This window comes from Fopius arisanus, unplaced genomic scaffold (genome assembly GCF_000806365.1).
Source record: "Fopius arisanus strain USDA-PBARC FA_bdor unplaced genomic scaffold, ASM80636v1 scaffold00058, whole genome shotgun sequence".
In the NCBI taxonomy this organism is placed as follows: Eukaryota; Metazoa; Arthropoda; class Insecta; order Hymenoptera; family Braconidae; genus Fopius; species Fopius arisanus.
The window spans coordinates 813182-826971 of NW_011887797.1; the positions used below are offsets into that span (position 1 = coordinate 813182).

General features: G+C 34.4%; 2 protein-coding genes across 2 annotated transcripts in view; both read right to left on the reverse strand.

Moving 5' to 3' along the window:
• Positions 1 to 4861, reverse strand: part of LOC105268553 (uncharacterized) — a gene marked incomplete at its 3' end in the record, with an annotated part of 20873 nt that extends 16012 nt beyond the window's left edge. The window contains 1 exon segment of the mRNA XM_011308218.1: positions 4600 to 4861.
• Positions 4862 to 11959: 7098 nt separating this feature from the next.
• The window catches only part of Aasdh (Aminoadipate-semialdehyde dehydrogenase), a gene marked incomplete in the record, with an annotated part of 5099 nt that continues 3268 nt past the window's right edge, over positions 11960 to 13790 (reverse strand). Inside the window, 2 exon segments of the mRNA XM_011308220.1 lie at positions 11960 to 12619; positions 12681 to 12944. Of these exon segments, the coding sequence (XP_011306522.1) occupies positions 12239 to 12619; positions 12681 to 12944 (645 nt within the window).

Genomic DNA, 13790 nt, shown 5'->3' on the forward strand with positions numbered 1-13790 from the left:
AATCCTGCAGGCGAAATTAAATGTCAAATACTTACAAACAAATACTAGTGACAAATAGAAAATGATGAATTTCTTTGGAGTTATTAAGGAAATGCAGGCAAGTATTGCGAGTCAAGTACCCGAGTACTTCAGGAATACTTAATTACGTAATACAAGTAATAAGGATACTTATAGTGTGTATTTGTTTTCCATAAAGTACTAGTGAAAGTTCTACTTTTTTCCGGTACTTTTGTTCTAGTTGGTGAGCACCACTTGCAAGAACTCAAGTACATGAACCAAATATTTTAAATATCTTCAAATAAAGTTTCAAGTACTGACAGGTACTGGTAATAACAACATCCTTCGGCTACAGAATTAATTCTCATGGCATCTTTCGTCCAAAACACTTTTCCCTGTATCCAAAGTAATAAAAAGTGTGAATCGCTGAATTTAAATTTAACTGTCAATATCTTAGCAATATCTTAAGAATGTCTAGACAAATTTTCCGCTTGAGTTCTTCCAGAATTTCTTCACCTTCAAAGATAATTGCGGATTGTTTTGTTCTTTTACTAAATTTGATTCGAATCCAATTTTCTGGACAGAGGGGGCGGAAATTTGGCCGAGGGAGAGCTGGTGAGGTCTCTTGGTTAAGACCCCGGATATTACAAATGAGAAGTCGATCCTTCTCTAGGTACATTCTCGTAAATTAATTCTTGATTTTTTCCCTTGACCTTTGAGCAAGGTAACTAAGGTACTATTGCACTAGTATTTTTCTAGCAGTGCGCTATACTATCTTAACTATTGCCTTATAAGGAAAAATGTGTAGGCGTTCCTCTTCCATTTTTATGAACTAAAACCTTGCAAGCGTTTAAGATAATTCAAACCTTGAAGATAAATGTTCGATGAATATTTCTAAGGGTGATTCTTCAATTCCACTTAGAAGAACGATATTTTTTTAAATAATCATTCCCAAGTGCCTTAATGTTATCGTAATTATAAAAAATTAGTGCTCCTTCTCAATTTAAATGCAGCTTGTTTTATTGCTTGTAATTTTTTCTATGACCTGTCCTATATGTAGCTATGACTTTCCCATATTTCTTGCCTCATCTAATTGACATGAATAACATCTAGTGTATCAGAAATTAAATGTTGAAAATGGCCGCTTATCACTATTGATCAATCGTATTGCATTGAAAAAAAATAAACTAATACCCATCGTATACAATAAATCGATATAAAAGCCGGAGGATATAATTTTTATTGGATAAAAGTTATAGGTACTCTGTCGTATAGAATAATATTTGTGGGTATACTTGGTGGAATGAAAAAGATTTACCAGTTTTATTTATTTATTACAATAGGTGGATATAAAAAAATTATAGCAATTCTGGTAAAACCCATTCGAAAATTTGATGGATAAAATGGATAAAATTTGTTGGAGATATTGAATTATAGTGGAATTTATGTTCATTCTAATTGTTCTTCATAATAATAATTGTGGTAATTAGCAATAATTTTGGTGGACCTGTTCCAGACATTTATCATAATTTTTATTGAACATATTTGCAGAACTCAAAATTCAGCAGAAATTTAAAAAAACGATCGGAATCGATTTAGATCGTGTATTCCACGAAGTCCTAGGAATTTTATTTACAGTCAGCATTACCCATCATTACCTATTTAAATTTAAATCTTAAAGTTGAAAGATGTTAGGTTTTTTTTTTGAAAGCCTTACACGTAATAGACGTCCGGAATTCCGATACAAAAACATAAAAATCTATTTAGGATATAGCTGCTAGATGTTTTCATTAATAGAGTTTCTAGATGCATCTCGAAGGAAATGTGATTTAAAAAAAATGTTTCTTAGCCTTTAGTGCGATACAATAAAAAAAAGGAAAAAGTGGGTGTGGCCCGGATAGTGCGAACAATCAAGTGTCAGTGCACATCAAAAAAGCTATAAAAATACTATAATTTCAGTCTTCTTCATGAATATATTTAAAATGAAGGACGAAGGACGATTTCACTATGCCGAAATAAACTGCACCTTCCTCATATTTTATATTGAAAATTTATTGGCAATTACCACTCGAAAGCTCTACCTTGATAGAAATTTCAATAGAATAATCGATTGTTTCACTCATAGCTTTAGTTACGATTCAACTGTTATATGTGTGGGATTGACGTTTAAAAAAATGGACTTTTCATCAGTTTCAAATTAATTGATAAAAGTCCAAAGAGAATTCGTGTTTGATAGAAGGTTCTTTCTCCAATGCAACCGGAGAAAATAAAATCATATGAAATATTTGATATGTCACAGATTGGAATTGAAGTGCATCATCATCGCTAACAAGTTCAATTGTTCCCACCAATCATGTAGCCAGCTTCGAAAGTTCACCTTCTATCAATTTCAACATTGGTACATTGTTATTGGATGTACTTTGCTGAGGTTATCAATATGAGCCCAAGTTGTAGGCGTTGAAATCGAATCGCATACTCCACATTTTCACTATCATTTGTTCCAGAATGAAAATCCCATTAATTATTGTTTTTATTTTTCTATAGGTATTGCGGATATACTGAGGGGACAATTCATGTGGTTGCAATTGAAAATGTTGTATGAATAATGGAATTTCAGAGTGGGAAAGAACGGCCACGGGATGCCAATATTGCAATGCTCGTAAAGTTGACAAGCACCAAGACCAGTTGACAAATCTACGATTCGAAATGTGTACAAAAAATTAATAGAAAATAATAAAAGGACATTTTTCTCAAGCACATCATTTCCAAAATAAATGTCATTACAATTTTTGGTAAATTGCGTTTTTAGGGACGCTATGCTAAAGTACACTTGAAAATTTCGTGAAATCTCAGTTACTTTCATTTTTCAGTCATTTAAATGTTCAATTGCACGAATTGGAATTCAATTTCAGGTGACACCGGTGAAATTGGGGTTTTCATGTTGAATTACAATTAATCTTTCCATGAAAGCTGGAATTTTTATATATATCGATATTATTATATTGATCCATTCAAAATTTGGGAGATATTCCTGAACTTCTATTTTTTTTAATCTGAGAGGTGCTTTGATGTTCGACTACGCGGGTGAGGGACGTTGGAAAAGTTCGGAAATGTCGAGTACTGCGAGGATCGTTGAGTTACATTCCTGTGTAAAATTATCACTTGATCTATTCGATACATTTTGAAATTGAGGAGTTATTGTGAAAAATGTTTTCCATTAAAAAAAATCAAATAAAAAGCAACATTCAGATTCTGCGTTGTACGAATGCCTTGGAAAACTTGATACGAATGCAATTGTGAGAAATCCTAGTATAAAAAGGAGAATGGCAATCTTTCTCGAAATATATCGAAATATCTCGAAATATATCGAAATATATCGAAATATATCGAATGACCACAAGGGTAAGACCCTCTTTAAAATTCAAGAAATGTCAAAAATTTATAAAATCACGAAAATTTGAGCATTATTACGGAAATTATTACGGGGGGTGAAATTTTGAGAATTATCTTCACTTATGCCAGACAATTTCAGCATTTCACAAAGAGAAAAAACAAATTTATTAAAAGAAGTTTTCAGCAATCATAGAACATTGCTGACATTTGCTCTGGAGAATATCGGTAGCATTAAAAGTTATGTAAAGTTTCACGGGAAGTTTCAGAAATATGAAATTTTTTCCATCAAAACAATCTTTATAATTATCAACTGCAATTTCTGGTGACACTGATTCACTGATTCAAGTGAGGCTCACCCTGCAAATAATAAGACAGCGTAATGATCATCTATCTTTATTTTAACGATATAAAAATTTATGCCAGGGAAAATGTGACAAGATGAAGCTCCACAATCGATTCAACAAATTATCGGTATACCTCATCGCCCGTTATTTCACTTTTCCTCGGTTCTGTCTAGTTCTCAAAAAATCTTTAAAATTCCAAAGACATGAAGCAAAATTATAATTCCATTAAAAAAATCATCTAATATATGTTATATTACATGAATGTGCACATCACCTAATCTATAATAATCTAGAGAAAATATTTGAAGAAGTATAATTGCGAGGGATGTGATGAATACGGGAAAAAGGATATTTCTCATTTTGATAGTTTCACCCACTCGCGGATAGAATTTTATTCTGTCGAATAATAATCTAGTTTTATTCGTGTTAGTGCATGATTGATAATATGGCAAAAATTTGCAGATATCCGAATGACTGCAGATATGAATGTCAAAGTGAAAGAAAATTCCATCATAATGAGGAAATAAACAAGAAAATTCCAGAAGTCGGAATGGGTTCTATTGGGCTTCATACTATCTAAAAAAAAAACAATCAACAGCCCTCTTGTGCTCTTTCCTTTCCCAGTGAAACCTATTCTCAGAAGGCAACAAGTAGTTGAACACCTTTTCACCCACTGCCATAGACATAGCCCGTATTTCCACTTTATTCTTTTTTTTAATAAAAAAAGAACTGAAGGACACTAAGAAAAGAAGAAAGTACATAATCGGAGTTCCCTCAAAAATTGTTCAATAAAAATAAATAAATGAAACAAAATATTACTCCCATCCAAAATATTTTCGAAATAAAACTTATATTGATTACTCACCAGAAAATCCAGGAGTTTGAAAAATTTTCACAATTGAAAATTCTTCTTTCGAAAATGAGCAATCAATCTCCTACTCTACTTCCACATAAGTAAATGTATCTCGCTGAACAAATATATAGTAATGAATATATTGTTGAAGTGACTAAATTTAAAAAATCCACACCAACTCTGTCGAGAACCTCTTGCACGTTGTCGTTACCGCAATTATTTTGATGGGAAAAGAAGGGAAATAGAGGAAGGACTTGTAGGTTTGAGTTCGGAGATCAGAGGGCAAGTGATGGTCGGAGCTTGCGCGTTTTCTGTATTTATACCCGTACACTAGGTATCCCTTCTTCGACGCGATACCCACTGATTTCCACAAAAAAGAATGACTTTCTGAGTTTCTACTACGTTTTCACATTCCCTCTTCCATTTAACCCCTTGCATACTCCTCTCCTCTTCACTAGCAAGACTTCTATTTAACGATTACATATAAACGCGTTCATCCTCTTTCATTTCAGTATAAAGGCATTCATCCTAAGTGGAATATCTACCTCCACATTGTGCCCACCCTCTATCGTTTTGCGTCATCATTTATCCTCTCCATGCATATTCGGATATTTCTTCGTCATTTTAAATTAGGCATCACTTTTCACCTCCTCGCTTCATGCTATATTGGAATCATGGATAATTTTCAAAATGCCATCAACTTTTAATGACTGGTTCCGATGAATCTAGTATAATGATATCTAATATAATTTCGCACACACAGAGCCAAATATTTTGTAAAAATTACCGAACTTTCAGTTCGATTACCGATTACGGAATCGAGTCGAAAAATTACAGTGACGGTATCGTCATTTCTCACATATAATTGAGATTAAAATTATGGACCGCCCCAGAAAAATTCCGTGAATTTAGAGAAAAATTACGTGACAGTTCCCTAAAATTTCCGACAACCACATTTCGTTCCGGAAAGACACGTAATTTTCATTGAATATTTCTCTCCGTGCATGAAAGCGATTCGAATAGAAAGTGCGGAGAGGTCCTAATCAAGTCCTGATTCAGTGAGATTTGATTATGGATTTTGGGTTAATCTGGTTGGCGAATTATGACTCAATCCAACATGGTGGGTTAACGAAAAGTTTCAGTGTGTAAATACCCAGGTGGACATTATGTCAGACCAGCCTGAGGTTTGATCAGGACTTGATAGAGTGGTGGTCAGTTTCAACTGATCAGTCTTCGATTTACTCAACCTAATCCGTACGACTCTGATCAGATTCTGATGTAAGTTTGATCTGAACTTGAATTTCGTTCACCTGCAATCACTTTGGTCAAGTTGTAGGACCAGTACCTGATCCAACATCAAGTCTGATTTGATCCTAATCCGAATCTACGAACTGGTTACCAGTCGTAATATTTCTTGCTCTTCAGTACATTTTTTATTGAATACAAAAAATTGAAAAACTAAAATTTTATTTATTAAGAATATAAAAAAAGTTCTCATATTTGAAGGATAGTATTAGATCAGAGCAGTTGAAGGATTGGAGTGGAAGAGGAAAAAAAAGTGAATATAAAAGACGCAAATTGAACATGTATTGTTGCTGAGGGTAAGAAACCGGAGAAAAATCTAACAATCGTATAATTCCACAAACTGAGAAGTTGGTCCGCTTCACGTGGGAGGACCTTGTTCCAGTTATGGTACATCTTCGTTAAATTCATTCTCGAAGCTCTCTACGTAATAAGCCGTGTCCAACTCCTTTCATCAGGCAAGCCAAAAGCCCATGCTGTAAAATGGAAATGATCATTAGAAAAACCTGAGTAAAACAAGAAGCATAAGTAGCTACGATCATCAATTGCACATAATTAATCATATCACTGTTTTTCAGTAAACTTGAATTGCTTGAGCTATATCCGAGGAGAAGCACGATATACTGCACAGTAATTTTCGATTTAATAAGTCCTCGCCAGGGTTGTAATTTATGATATTCAAGTTGTGATTGTGTTTGTATATTCTATGGCGAGGGGAAAAATTGTGAGCTTTTAGTTTGAAACCCGAAAATATAATCATAGGAAGCGATGCTTTTTATATAAAAACTCCTGACTCTTATTTCAATTCACCCACGCATATGAGTATTCCCCTCTGAAACTGTCGATTCCTCAATTTTTTTCATTTTCTGTCTTTCTATTTTTTTTTACACTATTTATTCTCATCTCTTCATTCGTGTCTGGAGGGAAGTTGACAGTAATTACATGGATATTCTTACCATCGTTACCGTGCGATTCTTTGAGGGATGTAACAATTAATTCGGCCAGCCAGAAAGAGATGACTGCGGATGCCAAAAGAGAGGGGAGAATACGACAGGGTAAACTAGGTTCAGACCTCATGGCGCCTCGACTTTCCGACGGGTTTCCCCTACTTTCTTCTCCCTTTTCTCTTTCTCTTCTCTTTTTACTCCATGCAGTCACATCCTAGTGTATGAGAATAGTTTCTGATTCACCGCATTGATGCAAATCTGTGCAAATTCACGCAACTTCTCGTACTCCTACTCTCCAACGCTCGATTTTCCAATAAAGACAAATAATATCTTTTACAACAATTGATATGGAAAATTACAGTCGAAACCCACGAGTGTAAAGTGAATGAAAAATCTATGCAATAAGCGGAAAGCGCTGATTAAACGCGTTCTTAATTGAAGTTCACAACGAATTTTCTTTCGTTAGCGACCCTTCTGACTTTTGAATTGATATTTTCACAGAATTGTCATTTCATGGCCTTAAAGGTTTATTCGTTTTTGAAAAAATGAGAAATACAAAAGAAATATAAAATGACGTGTTTCCCGTAATTTCGGAGCGAAATGTGATTGTAGGAAATTTTACGGAACTGTCACGGGATTTTTCTGTGACGTTCCGTAATTTTTATCTGAATTATCTGCGAAAAATTACGATACCCTCACTTAACTTGTTCGAGTCAACTCCGTAATCGATAAACAAACTGAAAGTTCCGTAATTTCTACTAAATATTTCTTTCCATGTAAAATTTAACGATTGCAATACTTCTACATGGATGAACAAAGAATTAAATGACGATGACGGGCGTCCAATAGTTAATCGACGCTTCTTTACCCCTGTCTATTATTACTGCAGAACTAATATTTGTTGACACCGTTTATGAAGAATGAATGATAAGTTATTCAATATCGACTGGTTTTTATTATTAATGGAATGTTTCTTTAAGTATTTTCGTAGAGAATGGAAGATGTGACTTATATTTATTTAGTTCAATAAGCATTAACCATTACTGAAGTCAATGTGGGAGAGAGGATACAATGAAGATTGTAGAAGAACTAAACTACATCACAGATTTCTACTGTAGATCTTGTTGACGCATCGAAAGAGTCAATATTTGGTTTAGTGGGACTCCCCCAGAACTACCATTTCATGTACACGTCGTATAAGCTATTGTCGGAAGGGTGGCTCAAGAAATTCTACCTAAAAATAAACCCGCAGCACCTAAAAACAGGATCAAAGAGATCAAATGGTAAATGTCTAGTTCAGCTCCACCAAACCATTCTGGATGTTTTATATTTGATTGGATGGGTTTCCGTCACCTGATTAATGTCTGATGAAATGCCTGAGCTGGTCACCTTTTTATCCGGAAACAATTAGTATAGGAGATATGACATTTAATACACCGCTCTCTGCGTTATCCAAGGCCACGGCGAGGACGTGGCGGTGTGTCGGCTCCAATTTAAAGAGTTTACCTCAGGACTATTTTTCGATGTATTTTCCTCCTTCTTGTTTCTCACTCTCTTCTTTCATCTTGTTCTTGGTAACTGAGATGACAAGAATGGATTTTTCGTCAGAGAAATTAATATTTCAATGATTTTTGTTTTTTGGTGGACCTAAACCATACATTTACGATGCGATGAATAATTGATTTAAAAATGGACACGGGCAGTTATTTTGTCATACATCAGGGGCTCCTTACTAATACTCCTTAGTAATAATTCGGAATAAAGTGGAGCTTGCGTGAAGATTCGTGGGTCTAGGAGGATGCAGAGAGTAAACCTTGTATGATTCTGAAGAATTCTATTTCCACTGGAATACAAACATTCTGTATTCTATTCTGTATTTTCTCTGCCAATGTCGCCGTTGAGAAAACAAGACATTATTCGTCATGATGGCAGAGGTGAGAATAGAAGTATTCGATACCCATTAAGATATAAGCGAATTTTAAAAAATTCTATGTTGAAAATCATCAAATAAATGAATCACACGATTTCATATCACGAGATCGTTCATTCATCAAAAATGTTCGAGATTTAGAGACGACGTCGTGGCGAGGGGTCGATTACCCTCACGGTCATTCGACATATTTCGAGAATTTCGAGATATTTCGAGATCGATTTCCTGTCTCCTTTTTATATGAGGAAAAAAAAACCATCATCGTTGTAAATTGACATATTTGCATAATAATAGTTCAAATATAAAAAGCCTAAGGTGCAAAACGGGTCGCGTGTGTCATTTACCCCTTTTTTAGGGGTTTTTTAAAGAGGAAGGGGGGGGGGGTGGTGGAATTTCGTCCATTAGGCTTTAGGATTAATAAGAACTGATCTTTCCATTATGCCTCCGTCAATTATTTATTAACAAAAAGATGCCATTAGTGTTATAAACACCCGATTTTCGAGATAACGTACTTTTATTTTATACGCCTACATGTACTTTCGTTAGTTGACCTAATTAAAAATTATTACTAGACATTTACCGAATGAGTGTTCATAGTTAATACTAATCAGTTGACAAGTTATAATCTTGATATGAATCTGCTGAGAAATTATTACTTACGGTCACATTTCATTAGATATGTGATCATCGAAAATAAATTTCTTTCAATAAGAGTTCTATTGTATACTGTGATTTTTCGGTGTTGTAACAATTAATGCTGTTTCCCTCTTACGTGTAGCCCGACACTGTAGGGAATGGGAAAATTCCCTCATTATCAATAACTACCCGGATATCCAGAGCCCACTCTTTGATTCAGATCGGATATCCATTTGCTAGACGTGCTATCCCTTTATATTCCTGTACACCAGGAAAAAGATTTCTTTTACCAGATATATTTACTTCCCTCCAGTAACTACATGAGTACCTCCACAAGACATGCTAATGCTGAATTTATTCTCTTATGATTAGTAAATATATTTCAGATACATTTTTAGTCTCATTGCGTTTCCATTTCCTTCCTGAGTTGTAAATATTTCAGTATTTTTTATTAATAAAAATAAAATTGACGGATTTCGTCATTGTGAAGGATAAGTAATGATATTGAAAATAAAGATTTGTGTACACTGATATTAAAAATTAGTTATTATTAAATAATTAATTTAGTTAAGGCCTACTCACTGTCTATTCGAGGTCGCAGAATGTGCATCATTAATCGTTAAGACATCCATACTTCAGTCTTATTTAAGTTGATTGTCCCCAAACTATGTCAATCATTCAATATTACACTAAACTATGCTATGAAGAAAAAGCGTCGTTTGAACGGGTATGTTATTGATTGAAATTGCTAACAAACTCGTTTTCATTAACACCTAACTTGATTCGTGAATCAATCATTCCACCAAATTGCGAATTCATGGCACTAAACGTTCATGTGTCTTTCAAAAATTCTATTTGCAATTGAATATTCGCTTGAATTAATCCAACGCGGACTTGAATCAAGTAGATCCAACTTTACTGGGGTACTTGTGCTGGAGTAACGAAACAATACGACAATTATATTTAAGTGCTCGTAAAAACTGCATTAAAATCAACTCGATTTGAAATCGATTGTGCTTCGTGTCCTTGGAATATCGATTCATAGAACATCTTTCCCCAAAATATCGATCTCCATTCACTTGAAATTGAAATGAACATATAATTGATACAACACGATTGTTGTTAATAAAAGAGCGCGACAGAAATGAAGATAGATGAAAACAAGTGACCTGGAAATCAGAAGAACCGGAAGCATCTCTGTGATATCATGAATGCCGAAGAGGGATGATGAGGAGGTTTATATAGGATACTTGAAAATAGGCGAAGATGTTAGTGGGTTGGAGAAGAGAGTGAAAGAGTCGGAAAGCGTGGGCAGTTGGCGCCTGAAAGAAAATCGGGAAATCCCTTAGATTATTCCCGCATATGTCACCAGTGAGAGACAGTTTTCTTCTAACCCCCACATCACTTACCATTTCAAAAAATTATTACTGATAATTGAAATGCGGGGAATTTTCATGCTCGGTAATAAACGCATTTATGTGTGCATTTATCATGAAATTTTTTAAGTACTTGTAACATAGCAATTCGCTGCTAACTGCGAACGCATCGGGTTGTAAATGCGTGTGATTTTTGTCGAAGTACGTCGTGAATATTCATTAAATGTTTCACTAGAAATACGGATATTTAATCGGTTTCTGTCGCGACGACATACATTTGAACGGATGAGATCCTAGGATGGTTACGATTATTTCATGAGACTGAATTACTATTATGGAAAGTACCTGTGTAAGATCTCAGTCGTGAACTGATTTATATTTATTTCTTTTTTTTCTATTTGGTTAATTATTTTCCCTTTGTCTTCAGTTTCAACGACTTGACGAAATATTGTCCTCTGGAAAGTTGCCCGCCATTTCAGGGGATAGGGACAGCGGATTTAAACATGAGGTTCTAATTGAAGAGCTCCTCGTCGAATCATCCCTTAAAATTCTATTAAAAGGGGAAAAGGAGCAATTGAAATGGAGTGTAGTTGAAATTCTTGAAGTCCTTGTGAATTGAAAGGGACTCCCTGATTAGAAGTTTTACGTTTATTTTTTCAATTTAGAATTAACTATTTTCTCTTCGTAAATAACAGTTTTTACAAATAACACTCATTTGTTATTTCCGCTTGAAAATACTCTGAATATAGTGTTTAGAGTATTGACATCCACTCATGACCTGTCTGTTACTATACGGAAGTGATTTAATAGGTAGCAAATGACACGCACTTCCGATCAAAAGTGACACAGCAAAATTGAATGCTAGAAACAATTATCTTTATCTTCTAGAGTCTCCTTCTTTTTTGTGTTCTCCTCCGAATGTCTAGAATCTAGACATTCGGAGGAGAACACAAAAATTAAAGAAAAAATTGATGGATGCGTTGAGATTTTTCAATCTTGAAGGAAACTTACTGGTTCTTAATTAATTATAGTTCATAATTATATAGTTTATTAATTTATTATATAGTAATTATATATAATTTATTATATAGTTTATTAATTAGTTTATTAATTATAGTTCATAAAATATAGTTTAATTAATAGTTCATAATTAAAAATATAGAAATTGAATTAGTTCTGAATTCAGATGAAGTGGTTGGAATGACTGTGAACTACTAAAGTGATTTTATGTCATTGCGGACTGAATGATAAAAAATATTGTTCGTCACTCGGAGAGAACTCGAAAAGACCTCTCCCGACGATTGTGTTTACAGTCCGAGGCGAATCCGAAACTCACAATCGCCAGAAAAGTTCCTAACTGCCCATTGGTCAAATATACTAGAAAGTTATTGTTGTGAATGGGCGTGGACTGTAAAATAGAAAAATAAAATGGTTCCACCACTTTAATCATAAGAAGACATTTATTTACACAAGAGAATATACAAATTATTGTCACGGCATCCAATCGTTATTAAATTTTCATGAACAACCGGAGATGAATAAACTTCATTTTCAAATTGATATTTTGTCAAAATATGATTATTCACTGAATTAATAATTATGAGTTCACCTTTTATTGTAGCAACTGCAAGAAAGTTATCATCAATCCATGGAGTTGCGATAATCGGGGATGAAAATTCAATTTTCTTCTGCAATTTAGGTCTCTCAGTGTGTGATTCAATACGAAATATATACAAGTTCTGATTTCTACTAGCTAAAACCAAGTTCTCCGTTGCTGTGGCACGATTTTTTTGTATGACAAGATGAGCAAATACATTCCCTTTAATGTCCATCTTCCAAATCTGTAATTATTAATTTTTATATATTATCATTAACAAATTGAGACGATGTTGTTATTCTTACTTGATTTCCATTCTCAATATCAAAAGCAGCTAAAACTCCAGAAACATCACAAAAAATTATGGACTTGTTGCAAGATATTACTGGAGCTGAGAAAATGGGATCTTTGAAGTGACACATCCACAGAAGATTTCCTTTATTTTGATCCAGAGACACACAGGTACCATCTAACGTTCCTAAGAGTACAGAATTTGTTCTTTCATGAACTATAGGTGTTGCTACGATGCTACTATCACAGAGTTTTGCTTTCCAAATTGTACTGCCATCCTAGAATTAAGCCTATAAAATTTATTTTAAATTCTCACATGTGTAAATAACGGTATATCTTACACTATCATTTGATAAAGTTTAGAGTTATTTTAATCCTCTGTCCTAGTAGGAATTGTGTGTCGCGTAAACATCGCGGTGGCGTTAGGACGTAATAGTGAATGTTATAGATATGGGCACTTTGGCCAAAATGTCACGGAATTCCATACAATTTGCAGTAGGGTGACAAATCATTTACTACAACATAAACCGTGACTGCCCATTCTACCACCCCAGCTCACACCGACAGGCATTGGGTGGATTTTCTTGTCAGAGTTAATATATCTAGCCAGCGATATTTGAGTTTCGATCTAAAGCATGTCCACTTTCATTTAATAGAATATTGACGGGTTCGTGGCAAGAGTCGTGGCAGAATTATCTGACACAGTCAATTCGATGTAATACATTAATTTAATAGACAGGCAACTCAAACGCTCTTCAAATGGTCATGGCCGTGGATAATGCAAAGAGTATTATAGTATATTGTGTCACTAGGCCGGTAGGAAATTTTGTGAAAATTTTGTGAAAATTTTGTGAAAATTTTGTTCTTGTTGGCCGAATCACGAATAATATTAAAAACAAATTATTTGATACCTTGACTAACCACGGAGTTATAAGAGTCGTACAGACAAGACGGATGTGATAATCAGACGAGATGGGCACAAGTATCTCTTGATAGCCCAACTTTCTCTCTTTTTCAAACGGTTAGCTCTGCGAAACGTTTTGCTAATCTTTTTCCTCCGATTCGTAGAATCTTTCTGTTTCGCCCTTCTATTTGATTGATCGGATTACTCCACCCGTCTCGCC